General features: G+C 45.4%; 1 protein-coding gene across 1 annotated transcript in view; it reads right to left on the minus strand.

Annotated features, from left to right (window-relative positions):
- LOC144823022 (kinesin-like protein KIF12) overlaps nucleotides 1–12,484 on the minus strand; it is a 230,625-nt gene that overhangs the window by 41,008 nt on the left and 177,133 nt on the right. The window contains exon 3 of the mRNA XM_078681148.1: nucleotides 11,711–11,789. Within this exon, the coding sequence (XP_078537274.1) occupies nucleotides 11,711–11,789 (79 nt within the window). The remainder of the gene's footprint in view (nucleotides 1–11,710; nucleotides 11,790–12,484) is intronic.

A 12,484-nucleotide genomic window follows, 5' to 3' on the forward strand; every position in this document is an offset into this window, starting at 1 on the left:
TGCAGAGGCCTCAATGTGGCAGTTCAACTCCAGCAAGTATGTATCTACATTTGTAGCATTTGTATAGCGCAAACCTGGTCAAAAGGCAGCAGTGCACTGCACAGCTTTAAATGGAAGAATGCAGTCAAGTGATTTGAGAGTTAGATTGTTTGTGCAACATAAGTAGTTTTCTTTAAACAGGTGTATCCTCAATCCTTTCATGAACTGGAACAGGTTTGGTCTGTCCTGATGTATGATATGCTGGCAGCTTCACTGATGGTGTTAGTACAGTATTTCAGCTTTGGCTGATGTGATGAGTTGCTTTGGTTACTTAGGTAGAGTGAGGTCATCAGTGCTCCTGTTTTTCTTCGATTCTCTGTCCTGTCTGTGAAGGGATATTTGTTGATGGTGATGTCTTTGGCGTGCCAGGGTGCTGAGGTTTTTGCTTTCACATGCATTTTTTAATTGCAGCTTGGATGTTCATATGGTTTTCCCAAAAAAGTGTGCACGCATTTAGGAAGGTTTTGACATCAGACGTGAAGAGTGCACAGGGAGTCCAAGCTTTACATTGTCCATGGAGAAGCCGGTGAAGCATCTGAAAGGTTTGGTGCTCTCTTTTGGATTGATCTCTTTTGGCTGGATGCTGAGCTGTGGATGATAAGGTGGTTGGTCCAGCGAAGGGGTATGGGTGGTTTGCCTTGGATTATTGGTGATGTTGCGTGGGCGAGGATGTGGCTTTTGGAGTATGTTGATAAGATGATGTGCTACTGAGTGAGGCTCTTGTTTTCTCAAACTTGAGATCTCTGGAAAGTTGTAGTCGCCCAGAAGGCCTGGGTAGGCATGTCGAATGGTTGAGGTAGTGAGTTAGTATAAGAATTTGTCAATGAATCTATTTTCTATCCAGGAGGCCTGTAAATGAAATAGAACATGGTGTACTGAGTGGGAAGTACCATGTGAGGAGATTCGTAGAATTGAGTGTCAGTTGCTTGCCTATGGTGTAGGTCGAGGAGGACTTATGGATGACAGCGAAGCCTCCTCCCTTATCTGTGCAGTCTACGCAGTGGATGCTATAGTCCAGGGGTCTCCAACCTTTTGTGTAGTCAGAGCTACTTCTGGCCAGTGAAAATCACAGTGAGCTACTGACCCCGAAGCAACTCGCGCATTATTCAGAGAGACCCCCCACGCCTAGTTTCATGGACTTAAAGCCTAATTTCATCAGAGCCCATACTGTGGTTTGACCTAAATACCCAAGACAGGCCCGACTTAAGAGTTCCCTAGAACACCAAAAGAAATGACTTTTGATTTGTGACGCTTCAAGACATTTCAATTAATAGGTCCAAAATTAAGGTCCAGAATTTCAGAGACACTGCTAACGAGTACAAATTACAAAACGATAAAGTAGTACTATCACCAAATTAGCTGCAATACACCATATAATTTGTCTTTTTTGCTGCATGATTTTGTCAAACTTGCTGCATAATTTGGTCCCACAGTGCCACATAATACCAGTGGCCCTCAACCCTGACTTAACAGTCATGCCCCCTCAATCCCTTGCCCCCCATCCCCCTCTACTCCCCCCCGCCTCATCATGAGCTTGGCCTTGACTACTGGACACAGATAACTGCAGAGTTGTAAGAGGCAGTGGTACCCAAGGGCTTGTGGAAAGTGAGCAATCAGACAGCAGCACGAAAATCCTACTGCTGATCCTGGCGGTATCTATTTTTACCTGCCTGCCAAGTAACGGTAACCTATACATGTGCCTTTCAACGTTTTATTGCTTTTATTGTATTGCCTGTATTATCATTGTTGTGTCTGTGACTGCTGTTGTCTGTCTTCCCCCGCTGCCTGTACATGGTCTGTGCCCCTTTTTCTTCCCTCTGTTCCCCTCGCTGTCCCCGTACTCTCTCTGCCCGGTCTTTCCTTCTGTACCCCTCGCTGCCCCGTGTCTCTGCCCGGTTTTCCCTTCTGTTCCCCTCGCTGCCCCCGTGCCTCTCTGCCCGTTCTGCCTTCTGTTCTTAGCTGCCCCTATATTTTTGTATTCTGTATTTTGCCTCTGTGCCTTTCGTTTTTTGTGCCCGTCTGCCCTCTGTGCCACTCGTTTTCCTCGTTTTTTGTGCCTTTCTGCCCTCTGTTCCACTTGTTTTCCCCTTGTTTTTTGTGCCCTTCTGCCCTCTGTTCCACTCGTTTTTTGTGCCTTTCTGCCCTCTGTTCCACTCGTTTTTTGTGCCTTTCTGCCCTCTGTTCCACTCGTTTTTTGTGCCCTTCTGCCTCTGTTCGATTCTTTTTTTGTGCCTTTCTGCCCTCTGTTCCACTCATTTTTCCTTCGTTTTTTGTGCCCTTCTGCCCTCTGTTCCACTCGTTTTTTGTGCCTTTCTGCCCTCTGTTCCACTCGTTTTTTGTGCCTTTCTGCCCTCTGTTCCACTCGTTTTTTGTGCCCTTCTGCCTCTGTTCGATTCTTTTTTTGTGCCTTTCTGCCCTCTGTTCCACTCATTTTTCCTTCGTTTTTTGTGCCCTTCTGCCCTCTGTTCCACTCGTTTTTGTGCCTTTCTGCCCTCTGTTCTACTCGTTTTTGCTTCTTTTTTTGTGCCCTTCTGCCCTCTGTTCCACTCGTTTTCCCCTTGTTTTTGTGCCCCTTCTGCCCTCTGTTCCACTCCTTTTTCCTTCCTAACCGGCGCTCTCTGACGCCTTGTCAGCCGTCCCTCCCACGGGATCCCTAATTCCACCATTGAGCTGACCTGCGGTGGAAGGCACGTCTCCTACTGCTCTGCACTGGCACCCGACGATGACGCCACAAGAGTGAGAATCTCACGAGAGGAGTCTGCAGCTCCAGGAGAGGAGCGTAATACTCTACACCCGCCCCCGCCCCAGCTTAGCTCCAATCCGAGCGGCTGGTTTGGGTGAGGTGGGGCAAATGGAGCCGGAAAGCCTGAAGGGCTACACGAGCTACTCCTGGGGTCTCAGCGAGCTACCGGTAGCTCGCGATCAACCGGTTGGAGACCCCGGCTATAGTCTATGGGGCAAGGACACCCAGAAAGTGGGAGAGACCTCAGGGGCATAAGGGAGCCTTGCAGCATTCTGCCATGCCCCTTGACGTTTTGTTACACCACTGGGGGAACCATGTTTCTTTGAAGAGCAAATTAAGCTTATGATAATCAATGGAGTCTAGAGAATGGAACACTGTAGAGCATGAGTACTAACAAAGTTTCCCTGGGGCAAAAACATATGGTCTGTAGCACGACTGAGGGCTGCAATAATACAAGCAGGGTGAGGGTCAGGTATGGAGTAAGTTGGGAGTAGGAGAATCAAAGCATATACATGATGTGGATAGTGAGTTGTGGATTAGTTGAGGGTCCAATCATGTCCTTCCTATGCCTTTGTCCCCTTAATTGCCATTATGTGTAGAGGTGGAGGAGTGACAGAAGGCTCTAACTAAGCTCAAGCCAGATGCCTGACTCTGACTCAGCTCAAGGTCCTCCTAGAAACTCAAGACCAAGATTATCCAAGCCTTTTTGTAGTTTCTGTCTTCCATCCATGTTCTGATCCCATACATCAAGAATTAAAGATAAAGCATTAACTTTTGCTGTAAAACATGAGAGGGAAAGAGACACCCATGTAGTGGCTGAATTTCATAGTGAGAAACAAGAAAACCTGGGATCAATCCTGGCTTACCCACTGGACCAAATCTGTGATCCTATGCAATTGTTTTATTTTACTCAGCCTCCTTTTTCTTCATTATCACATATGAGAGTACCTTGAAATACATGGGTTCAGAATGTGTGCTGGACAACCCCTTCTCATGGGTTTGAGTTACTTACCTATCATGCTGTTCCAAGTATAGTAACAACCTAGGCCACCTAGAAGGTACGCATAATAAATATCTTGCTTCTTAGATCACTAATGGCATTGCTTGTCAGGGTGAAAAAAGGCATTCAGTTCATGTTTGAGAACTGTCACTTCTAATAAATGCCTCTCAATGTAGTGATATAATCTGGTGTACTATGGTGAAAACCTTCTGCATGATCATTACATGCACCTTGTTGTTTTTAAAAGAGAGTTTGTCATATTGTTACATGTTTTGTTGCACAGTGCCTTCAGAAAAGTAACGTGTTTCCAAAGATAAGTGGTGTAGCATAACTCTTGTTTTCTTTTTACATAATTTAAAATGTAAATAAATACTGTTTAGCAGCTTTCTGATTGTTAGTGCTCTGTCAAGTAAATAGCAGCCCAGAGCTGTTGTTCACCTGGGGGCCACGTGCAATGGACAGGAGGGCCAAAAGCAGCCCTTGGGTCATGCTTTGAGTATCTCTGCCGTAAACCACGTGTTGAAGAGTATATACTGTAATGTGCTTCCAATAGTTTGCGGGTATGTGTTGGTTAGTAGAATGTTGTATGAGTTAGGGTGCTGTAAGAATGCTAAGTGAGTCTGTGCTTTAGATCTTGGTGGTATTGTGGTAAAGGCAGTATGGGTTGCTGGGTGAAGCACATGATTGGTTTGCATTGTCGTTTGCAGTGAAACTGGGGTTCTAGCCCAAGCCCCTTCCTGGCCATAACAGGGATAAATAGGCAATACGCTTGTCTGTCTGACCTTTGCGTGGACACCTGGGCAGGGAGACAACCTGCGGAATCGACTGAAGTAGGAAGACGATAGGAAGTGATGTCAACTCCCGAAGAGGTGGATACTGAGAAATGATACAATGTTATTTTCTGTGTAGATGGATGATGGAGAATGAAGTCTGCATGTCTACTTTCTATTAAATATGAAAATGAAAAAAAGGGTATAGAGAGCACGGCTACACCAGAGAGCGTCCCGGCGCTAGGAACACAGCATCATCCAACCAACATCATGGCCCTCCTGCTGCAATAAACAGAAATGTTGTTAATGCTTTCAGGAACTCTGCTTCATTGTGCATGTCACAACGTTTTAAATGGGAGTTGGTTACAGGTTTGAGAGGCAAGAAAAAGAAGAGCTGCCACTTCTAGTGCGTTTGATTCTGGGGACTGATTTAGCCAAGCAAAGTGATCTCGTAGACGATATGAAGAAATACTATCAATTGAGTACTCAGGGCCTGATTTGTAAAACGCATGATGAACAAGCAGCAAAGATGTGAATACTATTCTCTTCTCAATTGGCAGCCAAAACAATGCCGTAAAGTGGGCTGAGATTAATGTTGACGGGGTAATTTGAATAAAATATATGCAGCCATAGTCTGAGCCATTTGCAAGCACTTAGTAAGGCAACCCAGCAGACCCAAATACAGTATGTTGGAGTAGTCTAGCCTAGATGTAATTAAAGCATGGTCCACCATTCAAAGGGTATTATGTGGCAACAGAAAGAGAAATTTTGTTATAGCTTCATAAATGCAAAACAAGAACTTACCTCAACTAATACCTGGGGCTGAAAAGAAAGTCACTGATCAAACTTGACTCCCAAATTCTTAACTACAGCAGAAGGTAAGGGGTGCAGCAGATGGGAGGCGAAGGTAATGCACCTTGCCAAAAATTCCCCCAGCACAAGGTGGAAGCGGGTCCAAACAGAAGAATTTCTATTTTATCATAATTGGCATGCAGGTTAAAGGCCCACATACAAGTTCATCACTGCTCCCAAACAAGCGTTAAAGGATTCCTGGGATGCCGAAGAGACAGTTTCACATGAGTGGATGAGCTGAGGATCGTCTGCATTAGAGATTATCTTAATACCAAAGGATTTAACTAATGAGGTCAGTGGAGACATATAGATAATAAATAAAGTTGAGCTCAGAGATGAGCCCTTAGGTACTGCGAAGTTGAGAGCTTTGATTTTATCCCAGGCACAAAACTTATAGGATGGGGTTTAAGTCTCCTGCATGGTTTCAGCCTTGCCAGCCAGGAAAATGAAATAAGAGAATGATCTGACCATGGAACTGCCATAGGGTCCACCACCACTAATGCAATGTTAAAGAAAAAAAGATCAACCATGTGTGCAGCTGAATGTGTTGGGGGGAGAAACACATAAAGAAAGGTAGCTTAAAAGACGCTAAGGTCTCAGTTAACGTGACAGCTAGGGAATCCTTAGGATTATCAGCATGCATGTTAAAATCTCCAAGCAGGATACAATTAGCGTATAGCAGTGTCCTATGAGCAACTGCATCATCTAAAGAGTTGAGAAACTTGTGCCTGCTTATCCTGGGGGCAATATTCCAAAGCACCAGCAAAGGAAACCTGCGGGGAGAAAGCAAAGCAGAACTCCAAGGCCTCTGCTGCTCTACGTTGTCGTCGTCTAAAGTAAAACATTTTAGGTTCCATTTCAAAGCAACTGCCACTGACTCCTCTTTTTCCTTCTCTCTCCACATGCACACAGGCAAAATTCCCTGGGAAGGCCAGCTGGACATCGGGAGAGGGAGACCCGCGTATCCAAGTTTCTGTCATAAAGAAGAAATCCAGCTTGACCTTCTCCAAGAGACTGTAAATGAGTAAAGCATGTTCATAGAGGGGCCTAATGCTAATTAATGTAGCTCTAGTATAACTGAAAGCTCCCTGAGGGTTAGAGCTGCTGTCTGTCCTCTCCTCTCCTCCTTACCCATGGAAGTGGGTTTGATAGGCAGCTTTGTGCACTGTCTGGATCTCTCTTCTCTCTGGTAACTCGCTCTTTCACTCCATTCTCTCTCCTCTGCTCACATTTAGCTCCTTTGCTCACTTGTCTCTTTATCCCCTTGCTCTCACTCTTTCTCTCTCTAACTCAGCCGTCTCTTACTCAACTCTTTGTAATTTGTAATTTGTACATTTATTAATCTCTCTGGACTCTTCATATAGTCCTTCGTCTCTCCTTGTCATTTCTCGCTCCCTGTTCCTTGGTGGTTCATTCCCTCTGTTTTGCTCTGTTCTTGTTCTCCCTCACGTGGTAAGTCGCAGAGGCCCCCTTTCCCAGGGATTTTCTACATTGCAACAGTATATCAATAAATGTTTGCAAATGTGTTTCTTTCAGCCGACCATTTACACATATAACAGAGCAGGCTTTCAACAGGCAGCATCAGATGCAAGTTTTTATTTTGACAGATTGTATGGGCATCGCATGGGTGACAGAGGGGCCAATCCAGTCTCCCGCCAGCCGCTCAACTTGCCACACCGCAGGGGTTGATTGGCCCTGCATTAGCCCAGTGCAGGGCCTAAAAAGCAACAGACTCCATTCAAACAAAGTTAGAAGTTCTGAAAAAGAGCCCCAGTATCATTAAAAGGTGAGTTGACAGGAGCAAACTGTTTTTTTAGGAGTCTTCAGCTGGCACAGCAGAATGCCAAGGTTGCCAAGTACTACTGCTACGAAATGTTGATTTCCCTCCTCGTCCGTCCCATTCCTTAGACATGAGCGGTTCGCTTTTTCCACAGCTCACCTAGCTGAGGTCAATATACTTCCCCCAGTATGGCACCAACTACCAAGCATGCATGAAGGGGGAAGGACATCACCAAGACAACCTGTTCTTTTTATTCTGTGCTGCAGAACGATGTCTCGCAAGGTCAAAGGTAAGTTTTGTTGCTGCTTTTGTATTTCTAAAGTTATATGGCAATGGGGTAACCTGAAAGGCCACTGGACCCGGGTAAATTATGGTACAAAAAAATTATGTCACAGTGGAAAACCGTTACATATTATACAAAGAAAAAGAAAAACAATGTTTACTTTGATCAAAATTAGACACCACCATTTAAATCGTTAACTGTCAGTGGTTGTGATTTTATTTCAGCTCAATATTGGATATTATCCAGACAAATCGGTCCACCAACTAAGAACGGCCATGCACCCAAGCTGAAACTTAAAGGAATTGACGGAAGGGCACCACCAGGAGTGGAGCCCACGGCTTAATTTAACAAGGGAAATCACACCTGGCCCGGACACTTAAAGGATTGACAGATTGATAGGTTTTTTTTTTATTCTGTGGGTGGTGGTGCATGGTCGTTCTTAGTTGATGGAGCGATTTGTCTGGGTAATTCCGATAACGAACAAGATTCCTCCATGCTAACTTGTTACGTGACCCCCAGCTAGGGGTCGAAACGTCAACATTGCTTTTTCCTTTGTTCAGGCACTGATGACAGAGATTTATTATCTGCATCTGATATATTGTGTTATGATTTATCATTTTTGTACATGCCAGACATCTAGTTGAATAGGCTGTAAATGTTGATAGATGATGTATATAGGAACACTACCTTCCTTTTGCACTTCACCTTCACCTTTTCATGCACTCACTACCCCTCCCTTCTGCACTGTTGTTTAAAATGTTTAAACTTGAAACACTTTGTTGTTTATAATCTGGATAATATCCAATATTGTGATTAAATAAAATCACAACCACTGACAGTAAACGATTTGAATGGTTGTGTCTAATTTTGATCAAAGTAAACATTGTTTTTCTTTTGCTTTGTATAATATAGAACCGCTTTTGTGTTTCTAGGTTGAGCATAGCGCAGCACGCATGTGCTACGCTAGGAAAACGACCTTTTGGAATCACTCTGGACTTTACACTAACCCTGGGCGTAGTTCGCGTAGTAGCGCTACGCGTAGCTACGTGAAGTGCACTTTGCACTACGCAAGCTACGCGAACTGCGTAGTGCGGTAGGGAAGATGCTGTTCGCACTGATTGCACAGTGCCGGATGCTTGTCCGCACTGTGTAATCATTGCAAACCGCATCTTGCGCAGTGCAAGCGGTCGTTTTCTGCCGCTTGAGTAGATGTGTACTCGAACGGCAGCTTTCTCAACACGGACTGATAGTTTCTCATCGCGAGCGGTTGTGAGCATATGCGACCACTCGCAATGAGAAACCTGACATCCCCGCGTTGAGAATCTCGCCAGGAGGTTTATTTTCCACACTCGCTATCGGCAACTTGATGTTGCTGATTGCGAACGAGGAAAAAGTCTCGCCAGGATGTAACTTTGCTCGGCAACTTGACGTTGAGGACCGCGAGCAGGGGGAGATGATTTCCACTCTGCAGGTGCTCTGCTGGGCACGTCTCCATATGTATCCCCTCATGCATCACCTTCTTTGCCACTGGGATCCAGCTTCTCAGGAATACAAGGATCTCATTCTAGTTAACCCAGAGATTTGGGATTCTCACCAGGGGTGGTTGACACCTCTTAATCTTTCCAGGGGGTTCAGTCTCACTCCTCCTTCCCTGGTGTATCTTGAAGACTGAAGCATGAGCCAAAGGATGGGGGCAGTTCTGGGAGTTTCCGAGGCCCATGGCAGATGGTCCCGCTTCGCGGGTCTTCAGTACTCGAGCGGGAGAGAGTCGATGGTGGTTTGGCGGGCTCTTCTTTGGGTTGCTCATCTCCTTCGGTGTAGGCGGTCTGTGTCCAGACAGACAACCAAATTGTGCATGCCTATGTCAACCAGCCAGGGGTGGATGAGACGTGCTCTGTTTCTCTTTTCCCGGAAAATTGGCCTGTGCATTGAAAGGAATCTCTCCTCTCTCTCTCACTGCAGCCTATCTTCCAGGGAAGGAGAATGGGCCTGCGGATCCTTAAGCAGAGTGGGTGTTCCCTTCATCTGTGACAATGTGTCGATCGCCCCTTCTGTTTCAACAGATTCTCTCCAGGTTTGGTCTTCTCTGGCTGAATCTTTTTGCTTCAGAGGAGACTGCCCTTCTCCCTCAGTTTTACAACCTGATTCCCTCAATATCAGCATGGGCGATGATACATTCTCCATCCCGTGGTCTCAGGGGCTCCTGTTTGCCTTTTCCTGTTTTCCTTGAATTCCAGGGTTTTTGGGATAATTCAGGTGGTTCGGGCGTAAGTCATCACAGAATGATCCCAGAGACCTTTGTTTCCCCTTCTTTAGGGCTTGGCACTGTGTCCCCATTGGCGGAGCCCCATTCCCCCGTCTCTGCTGCGTGTACCTCTTCTTAGCCCGCCGTCTCTCATGCGCCTCCGGCTGGGGGTAACACACTTTAGAGTCTGACATTGTTGGCCAGGGTTGTTAGCTTGAGGTAGCTCAGAACATCCAGTTGTCTTGTCTGCCTTCCACCCTGAAGTCTTGCAGTTGTCAGTGGAAGAATGTTGACTCTTAGTGTAGGGAGAAAGGGGTGTCTCCTGTTTCCTGCGATCCTGTCAGGCAGTTAGACTTTTCAAGGGATGGATTTGTGTTTGGTCCAGTGGTCTCAACTCTTTGTGCCCAGTGGGCCACTATTCTTGTCTTCAGAGGTCCAGATATGTCTCCTGTTTTTCCCTTGGTGGCACACCTCTTGGGGAGTTTTTTTGCTTCAGTGTCCTGTCTCCAGCTCTCCGATCCCCCCTTGGGATCCTCTATTGGTGCTTCAGGCATTGACAGGTCCTCTGTTTGTGCCTCTTTCTTCAGTTGACCTTAAATTTCTTTCTGCTAAGTTTTTGTTTTTGGTGGCAGTTTCTTCTGGTCGCAGGGTTGGTGAAATTGGGGCTTTGCTGGCTTCTCCCCCTTTTTTACATTTCTGTCCTGACAAGTTTCATCCTAATCAATTATTTCTGCCCAAGGTCTTGTTAGGTTTCTACTGTCAGGAGGATATTGTCCTTGTGGTTTTTGTCCTACCCCTACTACTACGATGGAGGAGATTCTTCATTCTCTGAATGTTTTGAGAGCCAATTGCATCTGCCTGGACCATACCAGTTCTTTTCAGCTGGTGAATTTGTTGTTTGCCACCTATGGTCTCTCAGGGAAGGGTATCAAGCCTTCTTTGTCCACTTTGAGTCAGTGGGTGAAGTGTGCTATTTGATTGTCATACAAGGCTACTCACCCTTCTCTTCCATCTTCTGTTCACGGCCATCTACTCAAAGTGTTTCCTCATCCTAGGCATTATTTAAGGGGCATCCCTTTGTGACAATTTGTAATGATGCTTCATGGGCCTCCCCCAAAACGTCTGCTTTCCATTGCCGACTTCAGTTGGAGATGGCTTTGTCCTCAGACTTTGGGGTTCATGTTTTGTCGGGTGTACATAATCTATGATTTATGCTGTTTTTGCATTGATGAATACATCCAGTGTTGGGCTTCCTCCTCGGTTTCAGTATGAATCAATCACCATGCACTTAGTTATGGGCTCATGTGTAAGGAATGGGGAGGGAAGAGGGACGAGGAAGTAATGCCCAGTTACTTACTGGTAATCTTCATTACTCCAAGTCCAGGTCTTCCGGTTCCATTCCTGAGCCCATCCGTCCCTCCCAGGTTTCTGTTTATGGTGATTGTTTTTTTCTATTTTATGAGTTTATTTGGTATTCTCAGGCTGTCTTGTTGACGTCCTTCCCCTTTATGCATGCAGGATAATCGGCACCATGACGGGGGAAATATTTTGACCTCAGCTAGGTGATAGGCTCTGGGGAACAGGCGAACTACTCATGTGTAAGGAATCGAAAAGGAGGACCTGGACTCAGAGTAATAAAGATTAATGGTAAGAAACTGGGCATTCCACTTCATGCCTCTTTCGTCCGCCACTCCCTACATCCTGTGGCTTCACCTTTCTCTTGCTGGTTCTTTTTAATCCCGTTTCTCCCTCTGTGACTCTGTTGCTGTAAGCCAAAGCCTGCTGATGAAAAACAAGTCCCGGTTCCCAAAAATGAGTGCAGGTGCACACCACCTGCAACCATCGGCACAAATTAAGCACTGCAACTAGGCCTTTCATCTTTCTGATGTAGATAAAATGAGAAACATTGAGTGGAGAAATAGTAACATGTGTGAATTAGTGCTGTATACAAGATCAGTTATCAACGTTGTTGCACAGGAGCTAAAGCTTGGTACTCACATACAAGGTGCTCTCTCCAGGACAGTACACAACTGTCTTCTCCCCTCGCTGGGCCTCTGTGTTGGTTAGTGGCCGAACTCTGTCCATAAAATAGAAGAGATAGTGTGGATTTTAGTAAGAGTAACAATGAGAAGGTTAGCTTCCCTAGATGGACAGTAAAGGAGAGTTCTAATTTTATTAGCAGACGAGAGTATGAGGCTTACATACATTGCATTATAAGTAAACAGCTTAAGAGTCCAAAAGAACTCACATAAAAAAAAATGAGGTAGGGAGAAGCAGAGATTCATTCAGCTTCCAAGCCATACTTATCATCAATCAAATAAGGGGAAGAATGAACCACAAAGGTCTCAGGGGCAGATGTATCATCATTGTATTTTGCGAGTCCTTAATAGCGAATTTTACCGATTCGCTATTAAGGACTCGCAAAATGCAATGTATGTAGGTTATGCAATTCAAATAGCGATTCCTACGCATTCCTTATTTGCGACTCGCAAATTGCGAGTCGCAAATAAGGAATGGCTTCCCATTCATTTCTATGGGCCAAGAGGGGAATTGCCCAATGGGTACTCACAAATTGCACATGCAATTTCAAGGGTGCAAGGGTGCCAAAAGGACACCCTGTTGCACCCCTGAAATATGTATGCGCGCACATGTGGCACATATACATGCCTAAGGACATTTCTAGGAAATCGCAAATTACCACCAATTTGAAGTTGGTGGTAATTTGCGATTCCTTAAGACTAGATCTCAAATTTTGGGTGCTTCTAGAATTAC

This window comes from Lissotriton helveticus, chromosome 3_1 (assembly GCF_964261635.1).
Source record: "Lissotriton helveticus chromosome 3_1, aLisHel1.1, whole genome shotgun sequence".
Taxonomy (NCBI): domain Eukaryota; kingdom Metazoa; phylum Chordata; class Amphibia; order Caudata; family Salamandridae; genus Lissotriton; species Lissotriton helveticus.